The sequence below is a fragment of the Ptychodera flava genome, chromosome 11 (genome assembly GCF_041260155.1).
Source record: "Ptychodera flava strain L36383 chromosome 11, AS_Pfla_20210202, whole genome shotgun sequence".
Taxonomy (NCBI): Eukaryota; Metazoa; Hemichordata; class Enteropneusta; family Ptychoderidae; genus Ptychodera; species Ptychodera flava.
The window spans coordinates 40,524,546-40,546,002 of NC_091938.1; the positions used below are offsets into that span (position 1 = coordinate 40,524,546).

Here is a 21,457-nt window from a genome sequence, read left to right on the forward strand (position 1 = left end):
TGAAAATGGAATGTGGAAACTATAGATCATAAATCATGCAAAGCAAGATTCTTTTACCAGTGAGATGTACGACCGTCGTCCGATCGGCACGACTTGTCCAGGTCGGCATGGTGAAGTTTCCTTTGATGGTTTGAGAGATGTTTCGGTCCAATAAACACCACTTGGCTGGCGAATATGATGTACAGGTCTTCAGCTCCGCTGTCAACGACTAGGGACTTATCAGATAGATTGATTTTCCGTAGTCCTCCGTCAACTTTACACTTCTCTCAAACTGCTCAGTAAAACTTTCGTATTTGGGTTACTAGTCACATACGGCGATGACCCGACTTGGATTTGATCGAATGATGAGGAAATTTGCATATGAAAGTTTATTGGGTTTATTTACTTTTTTTGTCACATGTCTCCGATACCGCTAGGTTGGCATCTTTTAAATTTGATGTGCAGCTTTGTAAGGATCCTCTCCTCGAGTTTTATCAAAATCAACATAAAATTTTCATATGCACATTTTTTCGAGAGTTTTTGGCTCATACCATTACTACACTGATCCATTGGATCAAGTGATTTGATATTATTTGGCCAATTTGTCTATTGAGTCCTTATGAAGTCATTAATTTTTTCTGGCTTCTGTCATAAATATTTGCCAAATATTCTGTTTTTACAATTTTTTATCAAAAATAACAACATTTCAGTCAGGATTTTGTATTTGATTTACATGTACTATGCAGTGATTCCGTCCATTGTTTTTTCAATGAAAAAATAACAACGGGGCTGTATCGTCGACCACAAGGTCGCTTGCTCTGTGTAAACACCTACTTCATATTTTGATGAAGTCGTATTTAGCAAACGACAAGTGGAGGAACGCTATGAATCAATAGTGTAATCTAAACACAAGGTTCTTTCTAAAACACTATCATTGTAATTATGCTGACATTGATTGTTAAGAAATGAATGCGGTTCTTCATAATGGTATGATCATAGCGATTGGCGGATAATAGTTCCGGTTTTCAGAACTGTCGTGCCCTAACATTTGCGGAATGAACGATACGACTACATCTTGCATTCTTGTCTCAGATTATTATCGAATATTCAGAACTGAAAGATCTCAACCTAACATGGTTTGATAGATTGTATCATAGACAGTAGAGGGGTATATGATTGTATCACGACACTCAACGTGTGTCATCAATAATATTGATCTAAAAGGGTGCAATAATAATGTCGTGTTTGTTGTTCCGACCGAACTGCAATTGAAATATCGACATTGTCTAAGTAGCACTTAATGTAGGTATCAGAGAGGTTGTATTTAGCCAGCAACAACTACAACCTGCAATATTTAATTGAAACATTGGTGACAACTGTCCAGTCATTATCGACAGACATAATTTGTCTGTACAAAGTGTCTTGGGATTTCTTTACCGTAATGTCAGTGTGGACCAACAACAGTGAAATAGGTATCAATCACTAACCTAACGTGATGTTTGCACACTTTCACCGCCATGCATTTTACCGATCGATGGTTGTATTATACAAACATGCATCAACTCTAGTATTTACTCTGCAAAGTGGAAAAAATGTAAGATTATTTGCAGAGCGATGAATTCACAACACTTGTCCTCTGAAGGTGACTCATTGAAGTGCCATTAAAAACAGCTTACGAGACAGTGTTGAAACTATTGCCCACGGGAGACAATAACACTTTCTCTCCTCCGTCTGCTCTGCACACTTGCTGATAAAAGTCAGTTTGGGCAACTCTTTGTGTTTATCTTCACTCAAACAAGTCTGAGACCTAATAATACCAAATTGTTCTTCAGTGAGTTCACGACCGTACTGAGTTCAAACACAATCACCACCGTCCCTCGGATCCTAGAATGTGCATTAGAAGTCTAATTGCGTTAGAGTAAGCTGTGATCTGGGGCGCGTCGGAAGATACGATATCATAAGATTTACGTACCTGTACAGTACAAATGCAAAGATTGATCTGACTAATAATAACGGATCAAAGGAATCTTACCGGACTGCATCCCCCACCCCCACCCCCGGTGGATTATCTACACAGTTCTCGCGAAATTGTCCATGATTTGGCAATTTCTCTCTGAAACCCAGCAGCAAACGGGTGTCTACTGGGTACATGCACGGCTGAAGTATGAAATTTGCGTCCTTCCAAGACAATGTACATGATGCATGCGGGCATTTGGTAATCAAAATACGCAAAACAAGCTTAAGTGACATTAGTTATGTATACCTAAAGTCAAAAGCTATGCTGTCCGAAAAACGTAAGTTTTAATGTAAGAGACAGTGACAACATTTTGAATTTGGATAAAAGTTAGGCACACGGTATATTAAAAGTCTTACAGCCGCCTCATCGACGTGGGGGCGTCATACAGTTTCGTTTGTAACACGGTCAGTCACATGGATAAATACGCAAACTTGACCATTTTGACACAGGCTGCAGGGCTATATACCTGTGTAAGATAATTCCACGGAACACATTGAACCTCGACTGACAACTTGGTCTGTGCAAAACACAATATGTAATCAGCGAACGATGCATGGTCGGACTTTGTTGGGTAACCTAATTATTATTACATTCAAAATAGCCTTTTTCTCTGACATTGACTTTCCTTCCAAACATACAGAAAGTGGCACGTCTAAAGTTTCTCGACACTTTCGACGATGCTCCTTCCTGTGTGCGTTTCTTGAGTATGCCATGTAATGATCACGATTGATCGTTTTTCGAATTCTCAGAAGACATCATTGCTAATCCGTTTCTCTCCATAGATACTTTCTGTTGCTAATTACATGTACATCAAATGCTAATTAAGTTTCATTGCTTCAAATTTAATAGTTTTTGAGATGACTTCATTGAACTGGTTTTATGGAGTTCAAATTTCCGAAGCCACGTCTGCTGTCGTTTCTGATGTCGATCAGACTTACCGTCATGCCACCAACTGGAGGGACGGTGATCAGACCCACCGTCACTCCGTCCACTGGAGGGACAGTGATCAGACCTACCGTCACTCCGTCCACTGGAGGGACGGTGATCAGACCCACCGTCACTCCATCCACTGGAGGGACGGTGATCAGACCCACCGTCACTCCGTCCACTGGAGGGACGGTGATCAGACCCACCGTCACTCCATCCACTGGAGGGACGGTGATCAGACCCACCGTCACTCCATCCAATGGAGGGACGGTGATCAGACCTACCGTCACTCCGTCCACTGGAGGGACGGTGATCAGACCTACCGTCACTCCATCCACTGGAGGGACGGTGATCAGGCATACGTTGCGATGCTAATTTGCAAGTTTTTACATGTAAAGCAACGTTGCAATTAGTCGTCATTCTGTGGTAAATGGCGAAACTCTTTAGGTGAAGCCCTCTTCCCAGTCAAGAAATCAAGCTATAGCCTTCCGCAATTTGTTAAATCGAATTTGTGAGTGAGTTGATTTGTGTGGGCCTCTTTTTACAGTTGAAATTTATTCATGATATGAAGCCTTAGTAGTAGTTGTACATCATCAATATGGAAATTCACGCCGACATACCCGTAATTATCAAGAGCAGAGCATACAAAATTTATACTCAAAAACTGATGATAATTGATGATGATAAAAGTCACAGGAATAATCTGATGAAAGGAAGTAAGAAAGAATAGAGATAATTTAAAGTAAGAAAAAAATTAAGGTACTAGGTAAGAAAATTTAGCCACAAAATCATCAACTTTGCTTTCTATAATGTCTACAATATTCATCCATGGAGACAAATAACATTTCAGTTGCTCTACGTGTAATTGAAGAATAACTTTAATCCTATCAAGAAAACTTGATTTCTTGGAATGTTCCAAATTAGGTATTTCACATAGGAAAGGTAGAGTAAATGATATCTCAAGTCACATAGTTGTCATGGATAATTCGTATTGCTGCTCAGTTTGTGTATGTGATGTATGCCTTCAGACAGTCATTGGTACAACGCCATCAGCGGCAAGGGGGAAACTCACAGATATTTCTTCAGCATAGTGCGTGTTGCGACTCTTGCACTCTCGAATTCTTACGAAGTATCATTTCCTGATTTTTTTATTCCTGATGTAGCTACACATCCTCTTATCATAATCAACATGAATTTTACTTGTTTTAATGGCTTAAAGTCCATTCTATGTCCACTGCTTATCAGCTTGTTTACATTTCAAAAGTATTTTGTGCTTCTCCCATAGCACTGAGACTTTTTAATTTTTGCCAGCTTTAATTCAGCTCGAAATTATCTTAAACAACCAAATATAACCTATCAGAGGGACATCGTCGCTGTTTTAAAGATCTTCGAGCAAGTTTGTGATATTTCTTGGTGTATTTTGAATGTAATTAGAGATGTGAACAAGCAAACTACAGACACTCAAAACACAGACTACAAAGTAAATATGGGCAAAAACATTCTCATGGTTTCCGCTTACAGACAGAACCGATAAATGCAGCGATTATGTCATTTCTGCCATCTTGCAGGATTACATGGTAATGCCAGTAATGTTGATTTATCAGCAAACTGTGGGTCTTCTAGTTGGCTTATAATCCAGTGACGGTATGCATATCATGCATATCATATCACGATAGAACTTTATCTTAATTCATGATTTAGTTTTATTTTACACATACCAATTAAGTCTGTTAAGATTTTGTGCCTGAAATTAGAACACTACTCTTCAAAGTAATCTAGTTTCAGAAAATAAATGATGTCCGAGATTTCAGGTGAATAACGAAAATTTTGTTTGGAAAAGTCCCTGCCTCGTAACTTCATGATAGATGGTTCCACTGATTTCACCCCTTCCAAAACTTTGTGAGCCAAGCCATGTTTTAGTCAGACATAAAGACCCATCCCAATGCATGTTAGAGGAACAACTGGTTGAGATTAACAAGCGGTGTGATCTGACGTTGTTCTCAAACAAATCAACACACACGCACATCACTCAAATACATAATATACTCATTCCCACTCAGGTAACACAAACACTGCATCCAAACATCTGAGTAGAAATGATCGTGTACATAGGCAGATAAAGTTTTAGCTGGGAAGGTGAAATTGGACATTTACCAAGTCGATGGATAAGTGGACATATTTGTCGATTTTTGGTTTTCTGAGATCAAAGATGAGGAATATGGGACATCCAGTACATGAGACGCACCGTAAGACGACTGTCGGGACAGGTAACTTTTCAAGTTTTACCTGCCCAAGGTATCACTTCATTATTTTCCACGAATATTCTGCAGTCGCATTTTTCAATTAATGTTATGTTCCATAATAATACTAAAACATAACAATGATTTTGACGATGTCGAAAAGTTATGTATTTTGCCTTTGTTTGTTTATTTACTTTGGTATTTTTTTTCTTTTTTTGGTCTAGACTACATAACATCATTACTGCAGAAAACTGCTCCACAGAATACATGCACTATGAGAGAAGCTAGAACTGCCCATTCCGTTTAATGTCCTGTTTCTTGACAAGTGAGATACGGGTTTGGCATATCAGATAGCACTGACCAATAAAACTTCCTGCCGTGAATGTCAAAAGGAAGAGGATATGTTAATCAGGACAATGCTGCGTTCCATTGCACTAATGTCATTGTAGGCGTTTAGATGTTTAATCCTTAGAAAGACTTAGATTCTATTTATATTAACACAGAATATCTTTAGCGGATAGTCTAATCTTTAAGAGATACTTGAGACTTTGCCATGGAATGTCAATATTTTATCAAGTCGCAGACTTGTTCTTCACCCCACCCAAATTAAACTGACGAGTGAAAGTACACAGATACAAGTACTCTCCTCGTACTGGAAAATATCATTGAAGTCTAACAGTGGGAATAAAATGAAAGTTGTATGTCATGAATGCACATCTAAAAGTTTGGGACGGATTGAAAGTATGACATACGATATCATAAACGCAAAACTGTTTCCGATGAACAACCGCTGCAGACATACCATCTACCCATGCCAAAAGGGGGCGCACTTCAGAAATTTCTTTCATAGAGTACGCTGTAGTGCAGTTTTAATATGGTCTTCTGATATATTTTCAATAGCAGAGATAAGCATATCAGCAGTGTGAACTTAAAATTGTTTATTTGTCGGTTGAATCAATGTACGCTATCACTACAACATCATGAAAAACAAAACAGCTACATCTGTCCTCTTCCATTTCCCAAATAAATGAATTTGAAAGTGAAAGATCAATAAAAGAAAAGGTTTTTCACCGTCAACCCCTACATCTACCTGTACACCAAATACTGAGACGGTAGCTTTGGCGGTATGGGAGCCTTTGTGTGTGACGGGCATACATCCGCACATACATACCCACAAATATACAGACATACAGACTCAGACTCATCATATAAGCTCTTTTTGGTATTTATATATAAAACCAAATATGAGCACAGGGTGTTGTCTAAATGTCCGTCCCCAGGGGTGGGTAGGTGTTTCGTTGTATTGCTAATAAAGATATATTCTACCAACCTTTGGTGTTTTGGTCTTAAACTTAGCACTGCCCTTGACAATCTTGCGTTAACGTTTTATCAACATGCTGTATCTATTATCTGATGAGTTTGAGTGCCTAATTGGCCAAAGTAAGCAAGGGTAAATTACTAAGCTGTGGACGCTGTCACCAGATTATCACCGGATTAAATTTGACAAAGTCAACAACGAACGCGCCAGTAAGGTATAATCTTCAGTTATACCTTACTGGCGCGTTCGTTGTTGACTTTGTCAAATTTAATCCGGTGATAATCTGGTGACAGCGTCCACAGCTTAGTAATTTACCTTTGCTTACTTTGGCCAATTAGGCACTCAAACTCATCAGATAATAGATACAGCATGTTGATAAAACGTTAACGCAAGATTGTCAAGGGCAGTGCTAAGTTTAAGACCAAAACACCAAAGGTTGGTAGAATATATCTTTATTAGCAATACAACGAAACACCTACCCACCCCTGGGGACGGACATTTAGACAACACCCTGTGATATGACTAAAAATCGCGCGAGTTATAAATGGCGAAAATAGCTTTTCCGGGATAAGTGACCACAAAGCTAGCACGTATGTGAAAATCATCCTTGGTGAACTTCCCCTTTAATGAAAGATATGTTATTTTGACAAACATTGAGAAAATTGCCTTAAAATGTACATATGCAAATTTCATAGTAGTTTTCACAAGTCAAAAATAATCACCTTTAGGAACCTATGAAAGTTATTACACGAGCAATTTTGGAAAATATGCTGTTTCGACAAAATATGATAAAATTGGGCCCAAATATTTATATATTCAACTTTTATATCCATTTGGTTATATGATGATAAGGTCATCCAAAAAATATAAAAGCCAATTGTGAGACTCATTGGACAAGTGATTCTTGACACGGTCCCTCCACAGGGACCGTGTTCTTGAAGAGAAGACTTTTGACAAAGAATTAAAAAAAATTCTCAAAATATACATGTATAAATTTTATGCTAATTTTAAGAAATATCCGAAATACATTGTCCTAACAACATTTCTACCAAATATCAAAGTAATAATACTATTATTGACAATTTTGAAATTTAAGAAAAATTATAATTACATGTATTTCATATTTGTGCAAGCAACATCTTTAAAATTCCACTCAGTTCTTTATGATCACTAAAATAGCATACCTAAGCTGCTCACATTTGGTGCAATATTTTTTTTAGTTTAAGCTCCACAAATTTGGTCTACCGATGGAAGGAGGGACACGCACATACATACACTGACAGAGTGATAACATTGCCCCCCCCCCTCCCCTCTGCCTTTGGCACTCAGGGATCCAAAAGCTCCACCTTCTCTGCAGTCACACTCTGGATCAGCAGATACCAAGTATACAAAAATAGCAACACAAAAATTATTGCTCTGTATCACATCAGACTTGCAACTGATAAGATTGTGAGTACAGACCTTGTCTGTCCAGTTTAAGACCATAAACTGTTCCACAGATTTATTGTGACCTGTAACCTATTGGTCTAGAAATCAGTTCACACTGTGTTCATAAAAAGTGGGCGTTGGATGTCTATGTCATGCCTGACAGCGTTAAAAACAAGGCTGAACTTATATCTTCTTTTTATACAAAGAGCATAATTTAGTATAGATCCTGGGATACAACACTCCATCCAGGTTTAAATGGTTTTAGACCATACTTCAATAACATCCTTGAATATGAACTTGCTATTGCCATGTTTAGAAATGTGGTAGTACTGTGTGCTATTGAAAATACAGAAGTGGTGTACATCATGACATAATTCATTGACTTTCTAGCTATCTAAGCAGTGTTATTTATGAGTATATGCTTGGCTTAAGACACGCTTGGGCTGGACAAACAGGCTAGAACACTGATCTTTTGTATGTACATACATGTATCAATGGCTATCTTGAATGTTCTGGTTGTGAGTGCATATGATGATACCTGCATACACATATGTGTACAGACCCTTGAACTGACCCTGTTATATTAAAGTCTTCCATGTCAGTTTCAAGTAATGTCTGGCATGATCTGATTCTAATGTATTACATATACAGAGAGTCAAAAACTGTCATACAGTATCCAATATTTGGAGTGCATGTTATTTGGATTGTCAATTTAAACTACCATAGTGTCCTAAATGCCCTTAGAGTGCTAGTTATACACTATGCAAACACAGGATGGCAGATGAGTGTACGTCATAGATTTTTCTGTCCCCTGGTCATTATTCACATCTAATTTTCATTCCTAGGGTTGCACAGTTCACAGTGAGTGGTTATCAATGGTCTGCTGTAATTTTGTTGAAATATCAGACATGCCACGCAATTAGACAAGTTAATTATGCAGAAACAAGTCATTTACTTCTACCTTTCCATATATGTACATATTTTGCACAAAAATAGCAAATACAGTCTACAGGTAATACTTCCTATCAAATTGAAATGTTCAGATAAAAATTGTTTACATTACACATACTTATCACAGAGCAATACATCAAACTTTTTCAAAAAATAATTTCTAGGCTTCCTCCAAATGCCTAACTATTCAATGGCTATGCAGAAAGCTTGCAAAACTGTGAAAGTGAATGTTCAGTTCATTTTGTGCAATGAAATTCATACACATCCCTGCCCTGTAAAACAACACATTTAATGTACAGTGTTGTGTAGACAAAGGTAGTTCATTTAGTCTATCAATTCCATTGCTTAAATGTTGTTTTTGTACAGCATCAACTTTCACATACTGCTACTTTAACAACTAGGTCACTGTTCTGATAAACAAAGATCAAGCGGTTTCTTTTACTACTTTTGTTTTTATCTCAATTGCAAGTTCTAGTTCTACTCTCCAAACTATTTAGTTTGCTAACACAGTGTCTATAAATGTAAATGTACTGTTACTGTTTGCACTTGAACTTCTAGTCATGACCAGAATTCACTTGTTAACAATAACTAGCAGTTGACACATCTACAGCATGTACAGGCTGAGTTGACAAGCACAACACTGTGTATATCAACATGATTTGGTGAGTAGAGCAAGAAATTGTAGCTGACATTCAAAGCAAAAATAGCAAATTACAGCAAATGGCCGTTTTTAAAGACAAAGAATATATTTAATACAAACGTCAACTATTGAAATAGAAGTTATGCATTTGACATTGGCTGGGTTGTTTCCTAATGTAATGGTATTTATGCAGACGTCTTGGAAAACTGTGCCTAATTGAAATAAAATCAAGTATAAAAGGTCAATGGCCACATGGCAAAATAAAACACTGACATTTATCATATTTATTAATGATTGTGTATTTATTGAATAGTTTTTGCATGTAGCATTGTATAGAAGCTACATGTACCAATTTTAACATCAGTCAAGTTCTAAACACTGGTCTGTTTTCATAGGATTTCAACTCTCTTATTATGAATTCACATGGCGCAATACCAGATGAAAGAAACATTTGTTCAGTTTGTTACAAAAGTTTTCCATTTGTTCAATTCTAACACAACTAGATTGTCAGGTGTGTATACACAGGTTTTCTGTTTACAAACAATTATTGGACCTGTGAGTAAAACTGGTCAACATGACTTCTGTAAATGTAAATGTTTTAAAACTGTCACATCTTTCAAATTAATACAGGATTTTCCCAGATACAGCTTGTACCTACATCAAGAAAATGTGAAAAGATCTGGTCTTGTCGTTGTTGTTGTCATGGAGACTGTCATCTCAGCAATGGTTTTCCTGCAAGGGATGCAAATCTCTGTGTCACATGATACTTGAAATCCAAGTATCAGACAAGGATCCCTGAAAACCTGGTGACATTACATTTGTGATTTATGTAGCTATTTCCCTAAGATAACACCAAGGGGGATGACAGGTACATATTTGATAGTGAGCATGAGATATTATCAATTCTATTTTTAATGCTCTACCAACAAATACGAATTCATTGCATACAAAGATTGTCACCATATAGCTAAAATGACTTGACAAAGTACTTTATGAAAGCCATTTGACTAAAACTCAGAACTGAGCAACTATGTTCTTTCAAATCTGTAATTGCTGCACCTGTATCTCTACTGTGACCTTTTTCAATGAATGCTGAATTTTGAATTTTTATAAATAAAAAGCCATCACTGGGACATTTGAAAAGCCATTTCAACAAGTACATGAACACTCCACAGCTGACAACCAAGCTGATACAGGATTAACTTTTGTCACCAATCACCATTTCTTGGTCTTTGCTTTTAATCAGAACTGTACACAATATTTTTCTCTCCTATAGCACTTACAGTTACTATGCAAAGTTGTCCTTTTGAAACTAAACCATCACAAACTAACCAACTCTTTATAAGCAACACAGATGACTAGGCCCGCTGCAGAATAAACAACACAATTTTTTCTCTCTCATACAACTTGCATGTGGTCTGAATATATGAACACTGTTCTCATTGATTAATATACACTAGTTAATTTTCATTGAATTTTGCATGAGATGATGCGCATAAGACACATGCAGTCAGTGTGTTTTGTCTTACAAATTCTACAGCACCATAATGATTGTACATGCATAATGTTTTAAAATTTTCAATCATAACCCTTAAATATTAGAGTACAAAAGACAAATTCAGATCTTCCATGGACCTTTTAACTAAAGTGAAACAAGTGATAATATTATCATAGAATAATTATACACAGACTCTGTGTATGCAATTTAATTTCTTGCAGAGAGAGTTTATCAAACTTTCCATAAAAAATATTCACAATTATGACATCTACAAAGATATTTCACCAGGGCATTAAGTGTAATCTTGGAAATGAATAGCCAATAAGTTGATAAAAAAAATTCATATATGAGCATCTCTAAACTCATCAGAATAATGTGAAAATTGTAACTCAAAGTTTATGCAGCTATTTAATTACACTTTACCAGAAATGTTCAAAATCACAAAACAATTCTTTGAGAAAGGACAATAACCATGGTAACTGAATAAAGTCAATATATTCTAGAACATATCTTTTTTCCAAAAACTGTTTGGACATAAGCTATCTTATCTACATTCTTTGAGTGTAAACTTAGTACTACATGATAAATTAATAAAAACTTTCAAGTACACATTCAAAATTGAATAAAATTATTGCATTCTGAAGTGATCTCACTGCTACACTAATACTTTCATAGTATTCAAATTAGATCATTCTGAACAGTGGCAAAGTATAGTTATCACTGTAGTAAATTTGTGTGTTTGCCAATATGAGAAATGTACCGTGTGAAAGTATTGTTCATAATACATTACAAAGTTGACTTTGGTTGTTTTTGTTTTCCTCTGTGACAGAAACTCTTAAAATATTATAAACTTGCAAGTCTGACATTACATAAAGAAACCTGTCATTCCAGTACAGAACCCCCTTTTTAAACCGTTAGGAAATAGAAGCAGCAAGTCTATGCATGACATCTGTTTGGGGACAAAATCACTGGATATGAAGCATCTAATCACAAAATCTTGCATCTCTATTTGGCATGCATGTTGCTGGCTCTTCCAATATCACTGTATCTTGAAAAACAGACATGCAATAAACTGTGTACATAGTAGTTAAATCACTTAAATATTTTAACCAAGTAAAAAATCCAGTAATCAAGAGTAATGGCTCTACTATCAGTTGTACCATATGTCAACTCAATGATGGTCTTTCAAATTGGATAATGTCTCATTCAGTTAGTTTGTATTATTAACTATAAATATTTGAACTGTGTGAATGTTAACACTGACTAAGCAATAAAGCCTTTCTTTGATGGTGGTACAAGATGAGATGGTAACTCTAATGGAAGATCATTTCCATCAAGTTTAATATTGATGAGATGCTGTGCAAGTCCAAACTCCTCAAGATCCAACATTCCGTCCCTATCCAGATCTGATAGCTTCCATATCTTTCCTAGCACAGTATTTGGAAGCTTGGATTGGACCATGTATTTTTTGGCAGTTACACCGGATATTTTCCCATCAACTGGATGCAGTGTCTCAAAAATCCGTTCATATTTGTCAATGTCTCTGGTAACGATCCATGCTTCATGTTCATTCTTACCAAAATCAGCACCTTCTCCATAGCCTACTCCGAAGGGTGTTGAATCATTACCGAAGGCACCACCTCGCACAGCTGGTTCTTTAGAAATCGCCGCCTCTTCCGTCGGTATCATCTGCATCAACCTTGTCATATCATTGGCCAACATGTGATCCACTTTCTCTACCAACTTTGGTTTCAGAGGATTAAACTTGCTGAAGTCATGCTCTTTCAGCATTTCTTTCATTTTATTCAGCTCTGGGAAATCACCAGGTGATATTTGATGTTCTCGCTGTATCTTGCGGTAGATGTCACCAAGATTATTGATCAGCTCTTTTTTCTTGGAATCCTTGCCGAACATGGATGGCATCTCTTTCCGAAGGCTACTGATCAAATATGCATGGACCTAGACAAAGAAGAAAGTAAAACTCAGTTTGGTGCATACATATACATATATTCTAGGTGAGATACATTTTGTAAAGGTCTAATTTGGAACATGATATCAAAGAAAATGGTATCAGTTTCAAATTCATTTGAAATAATGGCAGCTCTGACGTGTTATCATCTGCAAACAGTTTGAGCAGAAAGAACAGTGTAGCATTTATCAACACATCAACACTGTGATGATGCACTGAATGATAATTGTGATCACATAAGTTAGGAAGAATGTATGGTAGCTGTGTATAATACACATTACCATAGGAATTTCTCCTACTTCCCTTAAGAGTCAATGATACTACTCTGTACATGTATTTGACCCATAACATCAACTTAGCTTAAACACATAGAACAGCTTTCATTCTCCGGTTTAAAACAACAGACCATTGGTGCTCTGGTGAAACTATGGTCCATTTTTGTATTTAATAATCTTACATGTATTCACCATTAAACAACACTAGTTGTTGACTGAAAACAGTTGCTGGATGATTTCAACCAAACATTTCCAACTTTGCTGATTACATCAAAACTAGACATTTGTATAAAGATTCTACAAGCATACAAGTGGATCACACATATCAAACTGCATCCCTATGTGGTTTTTGTTGCAGAGGTCATCTTGATGAGAACTTTTAAACTTTTAAATTTTTAAACTTTTAAACTTGTCATGTGTTAAATTTATTTTTACATATCATAAATGTCCTTGTTGTGTGGCTGTCATTCGTGTACGTTATGTATATGTATTTGTATAGTTTTTCTTTTTATGAGTCTTGTAATTACTTTTATGTATTTTTATAACCACGTTTTAATTTCTCTGTACAGAGATAAAAAAGTTGTCTTGAATCTTGAGGTTACATCACTGAAGCAAAGGTGAAAGTAAATGCTGAATACTGACTCAGAAGGACAATACTTATGACAATGTAATATTTAAAAAATTGACATACATGCTGATTCTATGACCTTGAAGCGACTGTATCGGTGATTTGGGCTAAACATTTCAAAACTTGTTGATTACATCAAAACAAGACACTTGTGTGATTTCTACAAGCATACATGTACATATGTATGTACATGTACAAGTGGAACAGATAGCTGTTGTCTTTGAGGTCACTTTGAGGTTGCATTTTTCAAGCAATTACCGGTATGGTAAAGTAACTGTCTTTGCAAAATACTGACTCAGGACCAATACTTGTGAGATGAGGATACCAAATTTCAGTTGTGGTAATACCTAATGTGTATCCAAGGTCTGATTCTAAAATAATCAATAATACATTTGTATTCAGCCAAGGTTGAGTTTCTAAAATTTGTGTTGCCATTATCAATACAATGGCCTTAAGGTCACAGAAATCACATGATATGCAGATCAGGTGTCATTCATAACATCTGGACATGTGTACAATGCCTGTATGGTCTACAAATATACATTGTACATGCCTTTACTGGCCAAGCACTATACTTGACAAAACAATGTCAACAAAAAGTACCATAATTGTTGCAAACATATGGTGCCAAGGATATTGTGAGTGAACAATAGAACAAGTAATGAACAAATAATTCTTAACCATTGTTTCTTTCAATTGAACATAACTGTACCAATTAAAGTCCTGCAATGGGAGAATTTCATTCAACACTAGTAAGTGAAACCATTGTGTGATGCCCTGCCTGTCAACATCCTCAAAGTTTTTTTCCTATTTGTATCTTTTTATTTCCGATACATATCTTCCAAATCACCATAGTTATTTCCTTATATTTGATACCATAGAAAGAAAACAAGGAACATCCTCGATAGACAGGAAAAGACGGAAACAAAATTAAATCTCAACAAAACAGACCAAACAAGGAATCGAACAAATTTGTTATACAACAACCTGATAGATGTCTTGAAGAAATCCATTTGACAGGTCACCATCACAATAAAATGGGCCTGCTGGCAGAATAAAATCTTGCACTCTATCTATAGTATGAAGGTGTTCTAGAAATGGGGAGACACTGAAAACACCATGTAATAGCAGTAAAAACAAATACCATAGAAATGGATAAATGTAAGAACAGTAGTACACATGTTATCTACATTTCTGTTGTGGTTCAAATTCAGAGTTTAACCAATCGGATCGTTGGTCATGCATGGCCAAATTCTGATTTGTCTAGTTAAATTATCAGAACCTGTCCTCTACAGAAATAAAATGACATTTTGATCTGTTTGTTTATGAAATTCACAGGTTAATCCTCCCAAATGGTATTTATTTCTATGGTTTGTGTATGGAGCCGGGTAGAAAGAGGATTAAGAAGTCATTCCAGAGTTGAACAAGGAAAAGCAGACAAGGAAGAGAAATTGATAACTACTAGAGACCACTTTTCCTGGCATCCATGAAAACTCTGAACAACTGTTATATCATAGGTTTCCAATCATCATTACTGACAGTCATGTGACATTTCCTGTATATCAAATGAAATAGTGTTCTATCAGAATGTACAGCATGAACACAGTGCAATGATAAAAGATCCATGACAAAGAAGGGGAATACCACACTGGAGAAAATATTTAAATATTAAAAAAAAGTACTTCAGTATTGATGAGAACTTCACAGTTAATTACAGATATACTTGATAATAATTTGCTGTTCAATGTTGTAAATAGAATTTGCATATATATATATTTGTGGACATTGGGATTTTTTTTAATTTGTGAACTTTAAATGAATTTATTAAAATAAATACTATAATGAAAATTTGTGGTTATTCGTGAACACAAGAATATCAAAAGCTAAATATCAATTTATAAAGTATGGTCAAGAGTTTTTGATTTGTGATTATCAATCTATTTGAAAAAATGCATGATGCACATATGCAAAAAAATAGATCAATTATTAATGTCAAAAGTAAATTTATGTTTAAATTTCAACTGATATCAATAATAATCAACTCAGTGTAGATCAAAAAGGAATGACATAATGCAGACACACACTGACCTCATTCAACCCTTTTACTGAAAGGATCAAAATAAATTCTTTATCACAAAACAATGATCACCTCCAGGGTTAAAAACAGTTAAAAACAAAGCAGACATTAGCAAGTCTGTTCATACTAATGTTATGTAACAACCATGACAATAAGAGAGCACAGACAGGATTTTGTCGACCAGTTTGGCTGACTACACTTATGTATACATAAAGTACAGCAAACACACTAAATCTGTCTTCATTGCATGGCCATATGGTCAGCTGTTGTAAAGTTTTCACAATCATACAGGAAAAGAATGCTAGCTTCAAGAAAATGAAAAATTTTTAAAAGATGTTCCGTACATATCTAGCAAGTCTGATCAGTTTCAATGGAAGAAGTCTACCTACATTGTAAAGTTGGGATTACATATAACTGTAAGACTATTCGTGTCATTTTCTGCCGGTATGAAATTTAAAAGGTACGGTGAAATTTAATAGCAAATATTCAAATTGTACAGCAATAATACAGCCTGAGTTTTTAAAAATGTAATTAATATTGTTTTGCATCCATCAGATTTGTCTCAGATGATGTGAAAAACTAAGTGGACAGAAATACATTCATGATAATCTGCGGTCAGTGGTGGTTTGGTAGGCATATTATCCTGAAACATCTGCCCACAGTTCAAACAAATATACAGAAATTGTCTACCAGTATCATTTTGTTTCAATGTATCTGATACAAAAATGGAGTTTGAATTCTTGTACATGTACTCTATGGCTTTAATTTTTTAAGACTGGATTATTTAATTATGAACTGTTTTTGACCTACCAGTTACTGACAAATTTTTGGTATTCTATATAATATTATCATGTATATGCAGCCTAAAGTTGATTATTGAACAAAAACCATCAATACAATGCTATTTTTAATGTAATTAGGAATTAGATTATTGCAGCTTTCTCCAATCCATGTTTTAAAGAAGATCACAAAAAAAAATCTAGAGTTTTCACTTTCACATGGAAATAAGCAGTATTCTTGAAAGTTTTAGACCATAGCTTAAATTGTATAACACTCTTTGGCAAGTAACCTTTAGCTTTGTGAGAAGGCCATCAATAAATAAGCCATATTTCTGAAGCAAAACTACTGTATAGACATTCACTGATGATTTCTTTCAAGAAAGGTATAAACCAAAACTATCACATGGTACAAGTCCTGTGTAGCTTAACTTGTAAATTTATGTAGGTAAAGTCATGATATCCCACGTGGAAAGGAATAATTTGCAGTCTGCAAGAATTATTACAAAAATCACAACTTTCTTCGAGTTAAATTCAAGTCCCTTGTCCTGATCCATTTTAAAGTTTGTATATTGTCACTTTATAGACACATTGAACCTCAGAGTTAGAATCTGAATGTCAAGAAGTGTTGGTGCAGGCATTACTGGGTTTATCAACAGGAGGGACTGTACTTTATCATGCATTACATGATAACTAGAATGAGATCACTGCAATGGTGTGTGATTTATCACTGAATTTAGATAACACTGTCTTCTTGGAAGGTTCAAGTGGATACTGGATTTAGAACTAGTCAAAAAAATAGGTACGGCTAATCCTATCTTTCTTGTCTATGTTAATTTGGCCAAAGTAAAAACTGTGTTCTATTAACCATGCCTTTTTCACGTAAGGTTAGTAAGTCAGGAACTATTTCATATTTTTAGATTTCAATTCAATCCATCAAAATCCGTGAAATTTGGCACATTCATGAATGATTTTTCAAAATACAAAAATGTTCAGCATCAGAAGGTTTGACAAAGGGTACTTCAAATTTACTATTTGGCCTTATGTGAATAATTATGTCAGTTTCTCACACTTCTTTTAGATTTCAAAGCTTTCTGATCGACAAGACTTGCCTCCGTTAAAACATAACCTATGGTGGCCGTGCCTTCTCTCACGCTGGCCCTAAACTATGGAATGCACTACCACTTGACATCAGAGAATCTACAAACCTAGAAACTTTCAAAAGAAAGCTGAAAACTCACATGTTCACCAGAGCATACAGTGTGGCTTAACCATTGAGCGTCACAGAGTAAAACTTCTGTTTTGGATTTTGGCGCTACATAAACTCTTGCTGATTGATTGATGATTGATTGTTAATAACTTCCATGTTCAACATCATTATAAATCACAGACTTATGTAATCTAGTTCGCATATTGAACATATTTTGTGACGATTATTGTGATGTAGTATTTGTGTACGATAGGCATGATCTGTGACTCATTCCAATGTTGTTTGTACATGACCACTAGGGGGTTTACACGTGTGAGTTAAGTCCGGAGTTGACACCGGAAAAGATTTAAACCTGTGTCAGTTGGACGTGTGAACAGACAACACCGAACTAACAAAGAACTAAATTAATTCGGTGTCGGAGGGCTGGTCCAGGTTCAGTGCTCCGTACTAAACAATGGCCTATTTACACGTGTGACCAGAACACCGAACTAAACGCCGAACTATATCCTGTCTTCGGGCTTGCGGTCATTACCACAATGGACGGTGTTCAAGTAAGAAGCTCTCGCGATCGCGGCAACAATTTGCCGCAGGAAGAGATCAGGCTACTAATGTCAATCTGGAGAGACGAAAATGTGATCCGTATGATGGACGGCACGTCGAGGGATCGGCAAGTGTATGAAGTCGTCGCTGCCAAGGCCAGGGAGAAGGGACTCGAGAAGACAGCGGAACAATGCCACAACAAAATCAAACGGTTGCGAGCTCAGTTCAAGTCTGTGTCCGACAACAACCGTCGTAGTGGCAGAGCTAGAAAAACGATGCCATTTTACGATGAGTTGTAGGTAGTAAAGGGAAAGCAACTGGTAGTAAAGGGAAAGCAACTCCACACATCGTTCATATTTGGGTTGTTTGCATTTTGTGTATGATATTGTGTATAATATAAGTGTATTATCATGTTTAACTGTTTTATGTAAAATGTTGCTTGGCCATGGCGAGACGTACCCGTAATCTACCTGTCTTTTGTTAATCCGCACTGGAGCGGAGAGACTATTGACACTGTGATCCTTTCGCGCTACGTTTCGAAAACAGAGTTTTCTTCATCAGTCGCTTAAAATTCATTTTTGATTGGTGAGACGTGTTGAATGGTTGATTGTTTTTATTTTATAATATGTTGTTCCACTTACAATTGGTAGGGAAGCTAGAATGTCTACTGTTTGGTCTTGTTGTGTTTGTGTAGGTTCGTGTGAACCTGAGTTTGAGCTATTGTAGTTTTTGTGAAGTCTGGCGCTTATAAGTGTGTTGCCTATATTTCTGTTCCTTCTATATGCGATTATTGGTTGGTTTTGGAACAGTTTTTTAGTGTTTTGTCTTTTTCAAGTTCACTCCAGTTTTCTGTCAGGGCTTGCTTGATTTTTGTCGTTTCGATGTACGGGCTGTACGTTGTTATGAAGACTACTGTATTGTTGGTGGCGTTATTTCTTTCGCTTGACCCGAACTAAATTTATACCTTGTGTATGACGTGTAAACGTGAGATTGCTTAGATCGCTGATAAGGAATATTTACAGAGCGACTAATCAGATTCCCTCAGGTTTAAAAAAATACACGTGTAAACTTACTACTGTTACCATTACAGATATCAAAGAATCTAAAGACAGCACAGCAATCATTTCTGAGTGACCAAAGGTTCATTTGAATAAATCCATCAAAGCCCCTATGCATATATGACCCTTATCCAGCATCAGCCTCAATGTGTTCACATTATTTACTGCAACTGTGTACCAATAATAATAGCACAATATCTGTTAAATATTCATTGAGTGATTTTCATCTCATGATGCAGGATGCAAATTACATCAATGTGACATTGAAAAAATCAATTACAATTTTTGAGGTGACCACTCAAATAGACAATAGACCTCCAGACTCTGTCACTGGACAAAGGTCAGTCATATGTGAGTGGCAAGGTTGTAGGTGTGACTTCATTCTTTCCAATATGTTTCTTTTTCTATGGCTTGCGTTATCATTCTGTCGTTACTGATTATAATTGTAACCTTGGTATGGGTTAAGGAAACAAAACATGGATCAATAATGTCCTGACATGCAACAGACTGACCTCTAGATCCCTGTCAAACAGGAAACATAGGTCATCTCTAAAATCACCAGGAAGTACCATGAATAACACCTGAATCATCATCATATTCAGTGATGTTAATCACTAAATGCAGCAGCTGATACTAGACGTACTGACTTGTATGTTATGCAACTCTGGACCATGGGCATTGCATGATGATCAGAGAACATCAAGGCATTGTTTTTGAGTTGCCCACATTCGTGGTGCTCTACTACCACCATATTTTTACCAATTCATACTTCCATAATTGTTCTACTAATTTAATGAATATTACATAACATGGCAAGCAAGCTCTACCCATATCCAGTTCTTTGGCACTTTTTTATGATGACAAACTTGTTATATCCACTCACCTTTGCGAGTCGTGCCCTCTTGATCAAGTCATTCAGTTTTCTTAGAGCAGCATTTCGTGGCAAACTCTGAATTTCGGCAAACAGATCTTGTTCTTCTGCTTCAAACAGACGCCTATTCATATCAAAGTGCAGAGGCTTGTCCCAGAAGGAACCGATGTAGACACGGGATACTTCTGGAGTAGCCAAAACCTTGCCCAGAGACCACATCAAGGCTCCATAAACTCTCATCAGTTGTTGATGATCTACCATATCGGCTTTATTAAGGACGATACGTATTTTGTCGTCGTTACCCCTAAGGACTTCTATAATACGTCGAAACTCATCAGAAATGTCTAGTTTATGGGCATCGAATAGTAATATGATACGATCAACTCGCTCGGCAAACCACTCCATTACAGCGGTGAAATCGTAACCACGATCAACTCTTTGTTTCTCGCCTGCCAAGATACCTGGTGTATCTATTATACTGATACTGTCCATGACTGGGCTGTCAACTTGAGAACATTGGAATCGGTTGAGGAAAGCGTTACCAAATCTGGACAGAGGTCTGAACTGCTTCTTCGGATCGACAACGAGGGCGTTACCCGGAATGACCGTTTCCCTCCCCTCAGAATCGCATTTCATTACAGCAATAAAGCAATCTGTTGTCGGTTCTGGGCCGATTCTTAGGCCAGGAAAATCCTTCTCGAGCAAATACCTTATGAATGTCGTTTTCCCTGTCGAATACTGTCCGACAAGCAGAACCATTGGCTTGGCACTGAAGTCTGGGTCGTCCAACGCCGGCGAGTGAAAATCATGGAATTTGTAGTGTTCCTCTAACGGATAAATCGTTGTCTTGTATACACTTCGCAAACCCTCAGTCACTGAATTGAAGACTTGGGGTTGCTTTTTACGACTCTCGTCACCTGACAGCCAGGAAAACATGGTGACTGTGAGTTATTTTGTCGTTTTAGCGATAAATGCCGACGAACCTAATGTGGCCCCGACCTGTGGTGGATGAGCAGTTTACTGAATCGGAAGTTGAGTTTCGGGTGACGTCACCA

General features: G+C 36.6%; 1 protein-coding gene across 1 annotated transcript; it reads right to left on the reverse strand.

Annotated features, from left to right (window-relative positions):
- Positions 1-8,833: 8,833 nt before the first annotated feature.
- On the reverse strand, positions 8,834-21,457 carry LOC139144281 (EH domain-containing protein 1-like). Its single transcript, XM_070714951.1, has 2 exons — positions 20,415-21,457; positions 8,834-12,957 (listed from the first exon to the last, which is right to left on the reverse strand). The coding sequence occupies exons 1-2, from the start codon at positions 21,336-21,338 to the stop codon at positions 12,262-12,264; spliced, it is 1,620 nt and encodes a 539-aa protein (XP_070571052.1). The 5' UTR covers positions 21,339-21,457; the 3' UTR covers positions 8,834-12,261.